This window comes from Clupea harengus, chromosome 8 (genome assembly GCF_900700415.2).
Source record: "Clupea harengus chromosome 8, Ch_v2.0.2, whole genome shotgun sequence".
Classification (NCBI taxonomy): domain Eukaryota; kingdom Metazoa; phylum Chordata; class Actinopteri; order Clupeiformes; family Clupeidae; genus Clupea; species Clupea harengus.
In genome coordinates, this window is record NC_045159.1 from 15172395 (window position 1) to 15187709 (window position 15315).

The following is a 15315-nucleotide window of genomic DNA, read 5'->3' on the forward strand; positions in this document are numbered from 1 at the left end:
AGGCAATGTTTACTCAAACAAATACATTCCAATACGTCTTCACTTGCTCAGAAAACTAATACATTTAAAGTTGGGTCAACTAAATACCAGGTTTTAGGTACTGAATACATAATGTTAATAAGTTAGTAGAACTGTTTGGGTTTACAGTGCATGCATCTAGATTGATTTAACTGTGATGTGTGTTTATTGCAATGTTTTTCTATCCTTACCGATGTAAAATTATCTAAGTTATGTATTAAGTCCCAAATTCTTAACGTTTTACTCCAAGCCTCAAGGTCTTATTATGATGATAGAAATACAAAACAGAAAAACAAGAAAAAAAGATTCCATACATATTCATTTTTATGCATCTAGATATATATTTTATTATAGCTGTTGCTTATAGTAGGTGCTACGACAGGGTCATGACAGTTGAAGCCAAAGCACTGATGCACAACCCAAAAGCTATACAGAACAACAGGAGAGGGGTTATACCCTTCACCCTCAAGCATACCTCAGCAAGAAAAGAAGGGGGTAAAGGTAGAATATCTCAACACCCTCACCCTTTGTGTGACGGCATTTTATTCAGGATAAGGAGAAATCCAAAACAGTAAAAGTCTCCACAGTATGAGCACACATTTATTCACAAATCTGCCACAATTCATCTGTGGACCTTCATTCTTGACTCAGCGGTAGAAGATCATAACAGCAGCTTCAGTTATCTCTCTGGATGCACTCGCAAGCATATTTGTTCCATAACCATCCCAGTCAAAGCTTGTGAAGTCACCACACTGGCGAGGAGCACCTTCAGGGAAGTGTCCCCCACCACCGATGCAATACTGTCAGAAGAAAGGAAGGACATGAAATGCACACATTTTCTAATGTTATACATTCTAGACATGCATTAGACTAAAACTACTCATTAAGCCAAATGTGTATTACAGATTACAGCTGGCAGTGTTTCAGCACCATCATTTTGCCAGATTTTTCCTAGATGTGGACATGATCACATCATAAAGTGCTGTAGTGTCTCGTCTGGTATGATGACATTGTTGTGAAGTGGATAGTCCAGAATATTTCACCAAATGTAATTGGTTGAGAGATACAGGGAATTGGGTATTTCTATTCTGATAGTTGGAAAATTCGTTTTTGGTTTCATTTTTCACAATTTGAATGTTAATGCTATTGTTAAGCAAGTGAAATAGTCTGATAATGTTTTTTCAAGGATAAGGACATCCCATGGGTTAATGGGTAGCGTCCCCTGTTAGCAGTATGGTAGATGCCACCACACCGATGGTTCTCAGTCTACAGGAAGCATCTGTGAAAGGCATTGTTAATGTTAATGACAGAGGGGAACAAGTTCGCCCTGTGAAGCAAGTTGTTTAATGAAGTACCAATGCTGAATGTTAACATGTATTGATTGCTATATTTATATATTGATTATTATATTAAGTCCAAGTATCGCAGGGGCGTATCTACAGGTGGGCAGGGACGTATCTACAAGTGGGCAGGGGTCAGCCATCTGTCCGTCCTCTGAAAAGAAAATCACTGTTATAGCTATTTATTAGCATTCATAGTTTTCTGTAATTTTGTCAGTCACTGCGTTCCTATTGGTCATTATGAAGGTGGGGGTGTGCTGAGTCAGTGCTCCTCCTTAACATTATGGCCAAACCACGACTCCTCTTGACACATGCGATACAGACATTAGTGAACTGCAAAATCTGTTTGTAACTAGCTGCTCTCAGCAATCCAATTAAGACTGTTAATGATTTTTGATCCTGGTTCATTCTTTTCTCTGGTCCTAATTAAATACTCATGCTTACTTACTCTAGTCTTATATCAGTAGTCTTGTATAGTTTCACAGTTGAGTTTGTATGTTTTGCAAGCTCTGTGTTTCTTTAAAGTTATCACACCACTTGGTGACCTTTGGTTTAGTGATTTGGTCAGCCAGCTAGCCAGCTCCACTTTTGTCACTGGAGTTGGCTTCTTGAGTATAAAATAATTTAACAGTAGGCTAACACGATTCGTTTTATTTAGCTAGCTAGGTAAATCTTCCAGCATGGATAGGTGGCTCATTAAAAACACAGGCACCCTCAACCCCAGTACATGCTGCCTCCACTATCAAGCACAGCATATCTATCAACACGGAGAAAAGCGTTAGCCTACTGCCTTGGTGTCAGGGGCAGCAAACTTCCTCTGGCCCTGCTGTGTCCACTCCTGAGTTAACTACTTAAAATGAGCTGGGATGGGCTAGAGGTTATCCATGTTTGTCCCAAGTGCCCAGTTGGACAAACTGTGAGAAGCTTTAGTGCAGGTGATCTGATCCTAGAGCTAAACACACTATCCAGCCTGTGTGATTGAAAGTCCACAATTCTAATCCCTCAAATTCACAAAATTGCTCCTCCCAGTCCTCCAGCTGTCCGTTCAGTTTTAGCAACAAAATACTTCCTGTGTTGGTAGGCTACACAGTCCTGGTTCTGTGAATGGGAAACAAACATAATTGCTCGGACCGAGCCATAAACAATCCCAGCCAATCAACACAGTGCTTCAGGGGCACAGAAGGGAGGGGTGTAATTTGTTTAACTTTTGTGAAACTAAAACTGAGTCACGGACAGCGTCTTTAAATGCACTCAGTAGACAAACAGAACATTGCTTTATACTGTCTCAATTCTAGCTTTCTCATCTTTTACCTTTATCAATGTTAACCCTAGCAATTATGTTATGATGTAGAAATAACATTAAAATTATATAAAACATTTTTTTTTTTATTTCTACGAACAGATGCCACTAAAACTACACACTTTGCCTTTAAAAACGATTGGCCAAAGCTAACATTATCCGGATATTGTTGAAATTGTGTTGGTTGTGGACATTCTTACATGTTCAGGGTTGCACCCAGGTCTGACTCCAGAACACATGGCCATGGCTGCTCTCTCATTGTTGAACACTCTGAAGGTGACGAAGCCAGGAATGAATTCGTCTGTGAAAGTAAAACAAATGAACAACTCAATCCAGTGTGTATACATTCATTTTAGTATTTTTAAGTTGCTTTATTTATTGTTACATGGGTACATAGAAGTTATATTTACTTTGGAGGAATTATTGGAGGAATATTAGAAGTAGGCTATTAGTTTATAATGTATGTATTGTCATGTATTGTAATCACTTGCTATAACAAAAGTTTAGATCATCATACTTCTAAGAAGTGGGCCGTAGAAGTTTCTAGTGGTCTCAGCATTTCCATAGTCATACACCACAGGAATAGATGGTCCATTGACGTTCTTGCACACTCCAGCATTATACCTCACTGGGTAGCGCTAAAAGTCACACAGGATGAAAGAAACTTTAAGTTAAATACGTATTGTTTGTTACTTATTGTCTGTAATCATCTTTGATGTTCCATGTACCTTGAAGAGCTGGTAGAGATTTCCTCCATTAAGTGTAAGAAACCTTGTCTCTGTGTGATATCGTAGGATGGAAGCAAAGGTCCAGTTTTTTAGTGGAACGTTGTTACGTACATGCCAAACAGACACATCTTCCCCTACAATATCATAATAGCCAGGATTCTGTGGGAAAGCAGTGAGAACCTCATATTCAATCTCCATTTGAAGCATTCTGTCCAATCAAGGTATATATACATATATCCATATTTTTTAATATAATCTAATTTTCTCTTAGGCATAATCACTCATCACTTATTATTATTTTGTTATTCCCCTCACTCAGTTCCTCGTTAAGCTGAATGTACTGAAAGTAAATAAGATGTTACCTTGTAGTCATCAGAGGTTGCACCCTCTGGAGTCCCAAAGGTGTTCAGGTTGGCCCATGTCCCCTCTCCATCAGGGCGGTTGGGATTGCTTCCCTGCTCGCTTGACCACCGGTCCCCCACAGTGCATTTCCCATACATGTTGTTCTCATGCACACTGGCTACCAGTGTCCATCCACCACCAGCTGTGGTCATGTCACAGTAGCTCTGGTACACTAGACCATTGGAGGTGGTGAGGTAATACAGACCATCTGAAATGAAATCATGCATGATCGATGAGAAAAACTGATTGGATACATATTTAGTTTAGATATCACATGTAGTTAAACCAGTTCTAAAAGGGTCAATTAAATGTAAATTGTCAGAACAAAGGGTTCACCTTCATGAGCACCATATTTCTGTTGAATTTCTCTGCAGCTACGTCCAGCAAAACTGAACCTGTCCAGCATTTTCAAAAGGTTGTCCATTTTCTCCTTGCAATTGCCATTGAGAATATTGACAAGACAGGTGTCGGTAGCATTAGAAGCACCTTATGTAGAAATCAGAAGGAAATATGACCCTTTCAAAAAATTGTTTGATTCACACAATTGTCAATCAGTCACTTCATTGTAAGCATGAACACTCAAGACTTTCTATATATATAGACATTTCTGGTGGGGCAATTTTGTATGACATGTCACAAAAATAGAGCTAGCTGATGATTATATTATTATATAAGCAATTTCTCTATATGCCCAGGTAGGCATAGGCCGCATTTTAAGTGCCAGCAGGGAGCAGAAAACCTATTTCAATTACATTTCACATGCTTTAGTTCTCAGCACGACACAAAGATGTTGCTTATAATACAGTAACAAAGTAAATTAAATAGATTGCAATAAAATAAAAAGATTGGATAGACACATAGTTCAAATAACTTGCATGCTTTATCAAGCTTGTGGCACACGCATACAACATGAAGCGAAAGGTAAAACTGAAACAATTAACAGCAACAAATCATGCTGCTAAATAAACAAAACTTATAAAGTCTTATAAACAGAAATTATTTCAGGCTGCAACTTGAAACACGGAGGCTGGTTCCAAAACAGTAGAAAACTAGCGATAGCTAACGAGCAGTAACGTTAGTGGCGTAGATCTGTCTTTTTATCACGAAGATGGAACCTACAGTACATGCCTATATTGGACAGGATGCCCAGCAAGATTTTCTTTGATTTCTAAACGCCAAGAAAACGTATTACCTCTTCCTTGTTTCCTGCCAATTTCACATTCTAATCCATCCCCTTCCTTTTCTATTATATTGCCACAGTAAGAGAGAGTTCTCACAAACTTTATTCCAAATGGTGGAAACTGTTTTTTTTTTTAAGAAAATGAATTACTTTGTTAATGCTTTTCTTTTATTTATAATTCGATGTGCTTGAAGTAGCCTATCTACAGTTACCATGCTGCCCTTTACCTTGTTTAGTAACAATGTATGTTCCCCGCGGAATTAGTTTTTTTTTTAAGGCTATACCCACTGTGTGAGAATGAGTTTTTTATTATTATTCAGGCGAGTTGGATTTTGTAGGAGGCAGGAATACAAAGTAAATATAAATAAATGATCCCACTTTTTAGAATAGAATAGAATCCGACATAAAAAATATATCTCCTTTTCCCGTTGGCAGTGCGTCGCCCCAATCGCCCTTATGGACGAGCCGCCCCTAATTATGGGGCAAAGCCTGGTATCATCAATGGTTCCACTGACATCTTTAAAATCAGCTGGAGATTTGTGGTAAGGCTTTTGCATGCTCTCATCATACATTCTAAGGGCACTAGGTAGTCTAGGCAGAAAGGTTTCAGGAAATTTGGGTGTTATCACCTAGTCCCAAGAACATGTTCAAAAGACCTTGACCCTCTCTGGGCTTGGGGCAATGCCGTCTTTGGTCACCACTTGCCCTAAGAAGTCCAATTCTGGCTTGCTGAACTGACATTTCACCTTATTCAACCTTAGAGCCGTATGGTCTCCATGACCCGCTTGAGTCTCTGGTCGTGAATTTCTTGTGTTTCACCAAACACCAAAATGTCGTCCATGTAGACAACTATCCCGTCGTGCCCCTGCAGTAGCTCAGACATCTTTTGTTGAAAGATTTTGGGCGCTGACGTGATGCCAAAGGGTAACCTTTTGAAGCAGTGTCTGCCCAGCGGTGTGATAATGGTGGTCAGACGTGCACTGTTTTCTTTTAGAGGGATTTGCCAAAATCCACTCTCGGCATCCAGGCTGGAGAACATTGTACTCTTGTCTAACTTGGGAAGTATATCGTCCAACGTAGGTAAGATGAACTTTTCTCGTTTCACTTTCTCATTAAGTCTTTTTAAGTCCACACAGATTCTTATTTTTCCATTCTTTTTAATCACCGGCACCATTGGCGCGCACCATTCAGTCGGTTCGGTTATTTTCTCTATTATGCCCATTGACTCCATTCTTTTCAGTTCCTCCTCTACTTTGGAGAGTAGGGGAATAGGAACCCGTCTTGGTACGGCTACACTGTACGGCTGTGCATCGTCTTTTAAGGTGATTTTCACTGGATCCCCTTTGAGTGTGCCCACACCACTGAATGAGCTGACTTCATCCAAGCGCTTAATTAGTTTAGTAGCCACAGTTCGGCTAAGGAGGTTTTCTCCACTGGTTTTCACAACCACTACACGGAAACAGCAGTTTCGTAGCTGGCCATTGGCATGGGCTTTAATTTTGTCACTGATGCATCCGCGCCGGAGTCAATCTTGGAACGAGACTGGTGTGTATGCTACAGTCAGAGTGGTGCGCCATGGTGGCTCATCCTTAGCTAACAATGAATCCATCATGCTTTGCTCTTGTTGCACTGACCCTAAGAACATGCATTCTTCCACATCAGCCTCAGTTATTTCATGTACAGCTGCTTTTGAGTGGCACACGGCAGCGTAGTGTCCTACTTTGTTACACTTTAGACACTTTTTCCCTTTTGCAGGACATTCTTCCACATCGTCATGATTTCGGCCACATCTTGTGCATGTTCCTTTTCTAGTCTTTATAAATGTCTTTCCTGAGTAGCCAGTTCTTTTGTGTTCCTTCTTTCTAACTGATTTTATGTTGTCCACATGCTGTGCATGTTTCTCTCCTTCAGTGTTCTGAGATTTTATATAATATCACGGATTCCAATCACTATGCGATCACGCATCTGTTCATCTTTCTGTGCTCCAAAAACACAGTTTTCGGCTAACTCATAAAGCTGCCTGACAAATGCAACTGAAATAAATGGCAAGACCTTAATCAGCAAGCTGGGTCTGTCATTTGCACCAATAGGCCCAGTCAACAAGACAGGCCCACCTACAATGAAATAAATCTTGTTTCTTTGAATTCATTGGACCTCATTCTCGAACATTTTCTGAAGTGTCTTCTTAAATATCTTCTTACAGACTTCGGAAAAACCAACCTAAGAAAAGAACTCAGCCGGATTCATGATCGCATGGAAAAGTGTTCAAAGTGTCGGAAGTTGTGCACTAATTCTTAAATTGAACGCGCGTTCTGGTGCACCTGAATTTTCATACAGAAACTCCCCGCCAGCTCCTTATAAGGATGCATGCAACTGAAAATACTTATGTACAATCCACAGGCAACGCGAAAGCAACTTCAGACAAATCAAAATCATGTGAAAGCGAAAAGCGAGCAACGGTCGAGTAAACGCAGACCTAAACGCAGACCTTTGCTTTTATGGAGTAGCATTGTTGACTTCACCGGTGCAGAGGTGGAGGTACTGTTGCAGAATGTAGATGTGTCCATTCTATTCCACTATGGCTATATCCACACGATTGAGTTTAGCGCTTATTTATTTATTCACTGCCAATTGCAGTGTTCAGTTCTTGTATTTATTTTAGGACACTACGATGCCTCGGTCTCGGAATCATATAAATGTGAAACATAATTGTTAATGATACAAATATTCTCGTATTTATTTTTATTATAGTTATTTAAATCCGAGGATGTCTGTAGATTTGATGTGAACGCAATCACCAACGATTTCTCACAAATTCAGCCCTTATAAACAATCTGGCCGATTTACGACGTTATTTTACGTTCCTAAATTCTGTTCCAAGTTAAGAACGAATCCCAGATGAGAAAACTTTCATGAATGCCAGAATTGTCCCGGGAACTTCGTAAGTGGAGTTAAGTTTTCTTAAAATTTTCTTAAATGCGTTCGAGAATGAGGTCCATTGTGAACAAATGCATGTTAGCGGTATGTTACGTGTTCAAACTGATGTTTGTGAAATTAAATATTGATTTCTTCTTTTTTTATATATTTCAAAAGACTTTTACAAACTTAATCTCATACATGTTTTCTCCCTTCTACTTTCTACCTTCTCCTTTTATGAATAACGACAGTAGAAAAAATGGTTGTTCATTTTTACGAATCTATACAATTGGCCAGAAAATGGTTGTTCATTTCCACAAGTTTATACAATTGGCCAGAATATTGTTTATGTTTACAAGTCTATACAGTTGGCCTTTTTATGGTTGTTCATATTTACAAAGCTATACAAATTGCTGTGTTTACCTTGATCACTTGGCGTGAATTAAGCTTTGCACATATCTTCAATTCAACCATGTCTTTTTCAAGAAAGTCATGAATGTGTATTTATCAGAATGTTTTGGTTAAACCTAGCAGCACCTCATCATTCTGGTTTGGTCTTCAATGTGTAAAGCCAGGATGCACTGACCACACTAGGTCAAGCCTCACTTCTTTATTCACTTATTTGGGTCATCTTAATTTTGCTTTTATGAAGTAGCACTTTGGTGATATCCTTAATACCAAAAATTGTAAGATCTAAAGATCCTCTACTCTCAGCTATTTTTCTACTTAACATTGCCATGCTGTTACTATTTATTGTTGAAAGTGTGCAATTTTCTTTACACTTAAAGATGACTAGGTTGTGTAACGTGTACAAATATTGGCTGCGCCTTTAAGAGAGGAGAGCTCACGTGAACGAGCAGGGGAGATGAAAAGGAGGTACGCAGGCGCCAACAATTCAGAGACGTGAAGAGTCATATTAGTAAACAATGCATTACCAAAGCATGTTTTCATGATTTGCTTTTTTTTTAAGGAAAACTAGTCAATCACAGCTGAGTTTCATAATGCTCTGACTGTGAGAGAGGTGGCTTTAAGAGAGGTAATGTAATGGTTGGGTGTTTGGGACGAGTGTTTGGTGCTGGAGGGGTTTTATCTAAAAATTAGTTGATTCTGTTGACAGATAAAAATCATAGTTACACATTTAGAGTTGGGTGAGAGTAGGGTAAGCTTCAAGTTAGTTATAGTTTAGTAGACAGTAAGTTGACGGGTAGTTGATAGTTAGAGCTAGTACTTGATATTTGACTGACTTTTTGTACGGCTTTCCATATTCAATCTTGATTAAATATCTCCAGATGTGTGACTTTTTACCTGTAAGGTTAGCCTCCAAAGTCCTTATCAACGCAGTGGCATTATCATACTCCTCCTGCAGCATTCCCATCTTCTGTCTAATGTCTTGGGTAAGCAAATAAAAAAATTGGTGACAGCTATCCATATAAAATGTAAATGTAACTTTCAGCTAAGAATCCATGATACACGTCTATTGAAATACAGTGCTTGTGCATTTCTCCCCACCTGACATATTAGCTTGCAAAGCCAGAGTAACATTGGCGTGCTCCACCCTCAGTAAGTCTAACTGTTCTTCAACACCTGTTGGAAAGTAAATAACATGTGGCAGATCTTCTATAGTTAAGGACAAACGTCATAAATTAGCAAACATGTTACTTGGTCATAAAAACAGAAATGGTAGAAAAGGTTAGATTTGGGGTTAGTGTCATGGTTAGTTGACAGTTAGTCCACTAATCCACTAACTATGAAAATTTCAACTGACTTTAGCTGAGCTACCAAGTCAGTTGAAATTTTCATAGTTAGTGGATTACTCTGTAAAATAGACTATTCAAATAATGTGTAAAGTTACATGAAAAATAGGTGTAATGGGTAATATAGTCTTTACCAGATAGGACGGGATTTTTATACAGTAAATTAAACACATTGTTGAGTTGCTTTGGTCGTTACTCAGACAGAGAACGTATTCCAAATGAGTCTCTCTGTCTTTTATTTTCATTATTATTTTCACAAATTGTCATTCATACAAACATTTTCACTCATTCATTGTCAGATTGACTTATTCTGTGATGGTATATCGCTGTCTTTCATCCTCTCACTCACTCATGCATGCTAACTCACCCGCATTCTCCACTTTCATGAAATCTGTAAAGACAATAAGGGTGCTATTATTTTGTTCATTTCATATTTATCACAGTAATAATTATTGTCTGAAATGTATCTACGTCTATATAATTAATTACGTTTTGATTTTTCAATCTATTCATTTAAATATTTCAGAACAAGACGAATACATGTTGTTATCCTATCATTTCAGAATTACACATCACAGAAATACTAACATGGTATATGATTGTAATGGTTGTATATTGTTGACACATTTAGGAGATTTTCCAGCCTAGAATAGACTGTAAAATACACACTTTCTCGCTTGCTAGCACACTAATGAACATGGTGAACCCTCGCTTTTTAAAAACACACTCACAAAGCACTTGAAAAGCCACAAGAAAAGATCCAAGGATGACACAGAGGACGGCCAGGATGGTTAACTTTAGTTTCAGGAGACCCATCTTATCCACGGTTAACTGGCAACAATTTGCTTCCTTAGAACTCTGAGCTGGGGAACAATAAAGATCTTAAATGAGTGCAGTTACCCCAGTGGTGCCTAACATATGTATTACATTTTTTTAACATCATCTAGGTCAGTTACACTTGATTTACTTTTCTCTATAATCATATAATCAAAGATGGATAGACAAGCATTAGAGAGGATTAGGGATTTGATGTGCACTTGAGGTGTATTTCCAAGGTGTGCTGGTAAAACTACTAGAATAGTTCACCTTCATCCTCAGGGATGGACTAAGAACTATTTTAGAATTGATATCCATTCAAAGTGGCATTAAAGCAGCACTAAGGAGTTTCGGTGAGATAACCGTCTACAATGTATACAAAAAACCTAGGAAACAACACTAACAGCACAGCTGGTGTTGATAGAGACGTGCTAGCACACAGGGTGGTCTACATAGCGGAGGCAGTTTACACAGAACTGCATAGCGCATAACCTGGGCAGCTAGCCAGAACAATAGCTGTGTTTATCACATGACCATATACCTTCAAAATGAATATGAAGATGATACTAAAGGTAGTTGTTTATAAAAGTATAAAAGTGTTACATTCTTGCATAGTGTTGTTTTAAAGAGTTTCTTTTATTAAATATCGAGCTGGCATCTCTGCCTGAAGCCTTGAAACCTGGCACTGTTGAAAAACAACAAATCAATTCTAAAACTTTGTGGAACTAACCATTCCCTTTTGCCTGATCTTCACCGGACATCTCTACTGACATGTTTATACCTGTAGAGGGCAGCAGAGAGAGGGGGTGATTCAGAGTTGACAATAGCAGGAGATAGAGAAGGGTAAAACAGAAAGAACAAATACAAAATTAGGAAATAAATGATTAATTACAAAATAAAACCAAATGATAATGTTCAATTTCCAGCCTTTAAAATCGGCGTCCTGTATTACTGTATAACTGTACAGGTTCTTTAAGAGCCACATGAAATGTAGGCAGTTTACCATAAGGGCTGATACATGACCCTTTTAGGTTTTATTCAATCTTTTTACAAAGTACACATATGCAAAAATATTTATTTCACTCTTTTGAATCTTTATTTTTTTAGCTTCAACATAATTGTATGATTTCGCCTTCAAAATATCTGTGTGCCTTCATTCAACCATCCTGAAATATTGCCACATGAATGTAAAGACCACAGACTTTTGAAGCTGCCAACTTGATCAAGGCTAGCCCAAGGCACCACCACCAGGTGGCGCTTCAAAACAGAGCCGTGTTCATTTATGTACAAATATAGGGGGCAGTTTTTAGGCAATAATTAAATTGTGGGCCATATTTACAAAGCCCTCAGTCAAAATAGTTGTGATTTTGTCTTGTTTTGTTCATGAACACACTATTATCTGTGCTATGATCATCTAGGTGGCTTTTTGCTTTATTAATCCTTACATTACGATCATCTAGTGAGTGCATACTTGCCCCTCAAGAACTGCAACACCAGTGGAAAGAAAAACAGTACTAATGTATGAACAACTTGATAAATCATATAGGGCTGACTATTATAACATTATTATAATTATCTGCTTGACAACACTTCACTGTTGTGGGGGCTTTTTTACCTTCCTTGATATCAGACAGTATAGAGAGACAGAGCAGCAATGCAAGAGAGATTGGACGTAGGATCAGGAAACTACTGAGGTCAGACTCAATCCCAGGTCCCCATGGTAACTTAGTACACATAACACATGGTACATGGTGTGTTATGCTACTGCTTGTGCCACAGCTCCCACACACTCTATTCACCAGTAGATTCAGCCTGCGTCAATTTCCATGTTACTATGTCCACAGTTTCACTGTGACCCACACAATTACTGCGCTCACAGTCCCTACTACAAGCAAAGATCTGGGAAGATTGAATGTGGGCACAGAGATATTTGAAGGTAAAATCCTGAACTTCAATTTTCTTCAAAATTACTTTCGAGCCAAATGACACTTTTTGTGTTTGGCATACAGTGGGGAAAATAAGTATTTGAACCCCTGCCGATTTCGCAAGTTTGGCCACTTGCAAAGAAATTTGTGATCTATAATTGTAATGGTAGATGTATTTTAACAGTGAGAAAAAGAATATCAACAAAAAAATTCAGAAAACTGCATTTTATAACATTTATGACTTTATTTGTATTTGATGCAGAAAATAAGTATTTGAACCCCCAAGCAAACAGCAAGAATTCTGGCTCCCAATGACCAGTTATGTGCCCAAGAAGCACACAAATTAGTCCTCATTAGGCCTAACAAGGTACACCTGATCTCAACTGGTGACGCGTATAAAAGAAACCTGTCCAAAGAATCATACTTCACACCTTCAACCTCACCACCATGGGCAAGACCAAAGAGTTGACCAAGGACGTCAGAGATAAGATTGTAGACCTGCACAAGGCTGGAATGGGTTACAAAACCATCGGCAAGCAGCTTAGTGAGAAGCAGACAACTATTGGTGCGATTATTCGTAAATGGAAGCAACACCAAACAACTGTCAATCGCTCTAGGTCTGGGGCTCCATGCAAGATATCCCCTCGTGCGGTATCGGTGATCATCCGAAAGGTGCAGAATAACCCCAGAACTACACAGGGGGAGCTTGTGAATGATCTCAAGGCAGCTGAGACCACAGTCACCAAGAAAACAAAACCATTGGCAACACACTACGCCGTAATGGTTTGAAGTACTGCAGCACTCGCAAGGGCCCCCTGCTCAAGGAAGCACATGTACAGGGCCGTCTGTTTGCCAATGAACACTTGAATGATTCTAAGGAGGATTGGGAGACAGGATGTGGTCAGATAAGACCAAAATCAAGCTCTTTGCCATCAACTCGACTTGCCGCATTTGGAGGGGGAAGAATGCTGAACATGATGGCATGTTTATATATGCACTGACCGGTCATTTTGAGATCAAATGTGTCTACGACCTTCAGAAGGTGAGATACAGATGCGCTGGACGGACGCGCGCTAAAAGGGCGTGGCAAAATATCGATGTTCGCTTGGGTTACAGTAAACGACAGCACCCTAGTTTTGTTCCTCATGGTCAAATTAGCCAGAAACCGTTGAGAAAACTCGTGCTGCTCATAATGCATACTCAACTTGAGCCTGCTACTGAAGTGCTTTTTGCACTCCACACGAATAAAAAAAAAAAAAAAATGTCTTGAATATTTCGAAAAGTAAAGGTTTTAGAGCTTAGAAACCTTCATAGTGCATATATAAACATGCGTATTCCAGTCATTTGGAGACCAAATTCAAGTGTCTACGACCTTCAGAGGCTGAGATACAAATGCGCTGGACGGACGTGCACTCGTGCTAAAAGGGCGTGGCAAAATCTCGATGTTCGCTCGGGTTACAGTAAACGACAACACCCTACCTCAACTTGAGCCTGCTACTCCAGTATATAGCTTACAAACAATATGATGTGCAATATGAAAAAATCTATTGATCACAACATCTTACAGGGCTGTTCAAAACCATTGAATTTACATAAAGTTAAAGCTCACTTGCTTTTCAGTTACCTGTGGTAGAGTCCTTTGATGTGTCTGTTGGCGTAAAATTCAAGTAGTTTTGTCTTCTGACTTGTGACCTCTCAGATTCAAAAGGTGATTGTGAGCTAGAAGACAGACATCTGGCTCCTGAAGTTCAGCTGTCAAACAGGGTTATTTGCATTTGTGTGAGAGTTCCCCTACAAGTCCTCTTTTATACCCTCACAGAAGGTAAACACTATTCTTGCCAGTTCCTCAAATTGGACCGGGGTTTTGCACTGTGGACCATGATGAAGTCACATATCTAAAGACATTTAATGTAGAAATTACACACCGTAACTGCTATCCGTGGTTTATATATTGATTTTGAAAAACTTTCTGCAGCCCTGCAGTTAATACTCATGAGTGACCTATTGTATAACATTAATTATTTTAACAGATCCCTTTTATCCAAAACATACAGATATATATGTTCATAAGTATGTTTGCTGCCTGGGTATAAAACCGCTGTTTCTAATTTGTATGTCCAAAACCATGCATGTTTTCACCTTAATATATCATGAAAAACATAACTCAAGAGAGATGGTCACGGAAAATGTGTCACACATGGACGTGGCTAATGTGGTTAGTGCATTAGCATCTCTCTCTCAAAGTGTAAGTTTGCACTCAGATCTTCATTCTCACGTCCTCACAGCCACAGCTAAAGCCATAAAGGGTGCCTCAGTATATAAAATACAAAAGTGGGGAATTGTGTGTTTCTGTGTTTTGTGCATGTAGTATACTGTCCTAAACTCTCCATGTAAAAATAAAGATTTGAGTGCAAACTTACACTGCAATTTGAAAAGCAACACATACCCTCCCAGGATGAGGCAGAGAATGGCCATGACAACCAGCTTCATTCCCAGGACAGGAGACTCATTCAGTAGTGATCTGAAGCACTTGGCATGCTGGGTACTTACAGTACAGATACACATTTTTCCATAGTGTGTGTGTATGTGTGTGTGTGTGTGTGTGTGTGTTTGCTCCTTAGGTATCTAACCCTTTCACATACACCTGACCTTGTTTTGGCATCTCCACAGTGTCCTCCTGCACTTTTGCTGTAGGAGGTGACAGACTGACATCTTTAGAAGAGTTAATGACAAACTAAAAAGAAACAACATCAACATCAAACATAAATCAACAAAGATAGAGAGAGACAGAGAGACAGAGAGCAGAGAGCAGAGAGAGAGAGAGGCTGATGCATTAACCACATCAGCCACATCCATGTGTGACACATTTTATCACCATCTCTCTTGAGTTTATCATGATGTAGTTAGGCGAAAACATGCATGGACATAAAAATGAG

General features: G+C 39.1%; 1 protein-coding gene across 1 annotated transcript; it reads right to left on the minus strand.

Annotated features, from left to right (window-relative positions):
- Positions 1–515: 515 nt before the first annotated feature.
- On the minus strand, positions 516–4212 carry LOC105896896 (intelectin-like). Its single transcript, XM_031571335.2, has 6 exons — positions 4125–4212; positions 3749–3996; positions 3387–3545; positions 3176–3296; positions 2859–2959; positions 516–818 (listed from the first exon to the last, which is right to left on the minus strand). The coding sequence occupies exons 1-6, from the start codon at positions 4210–4212 to the stop codon at positions 666–668; spliced, it is 870 nt and encodes a 289-aa protein (XP_031427195.2). The 3' UTR covers positions 516–665.
- Between the last annotated feature and the right edge of the window lie 11103 nt (positions 4213–15315).

Coding starts and splice junctions, on each gene's coding strand:
- LOC105896896 (XM_031571335.2), bottom strand. CDS start 4,212: ATGGACAACCTTTTGAAAATGCTGGACAGGTTCAGTTTTGCTGGACGT. Junction 3,997..4,124: donor GAAATATGGTGCTCATGAAG/GTGAACCCTTTG, acceptor ATTTCATTTCAG/ATGGTCTGTATTACCTCACC. Junction 3,297..3,386: donor ATCTCTACCAGCTCTTCAAG/GTACATGGAACA, acceptor TGTGACTTTTAG/CGCTACCCAGTGAGGTATAA.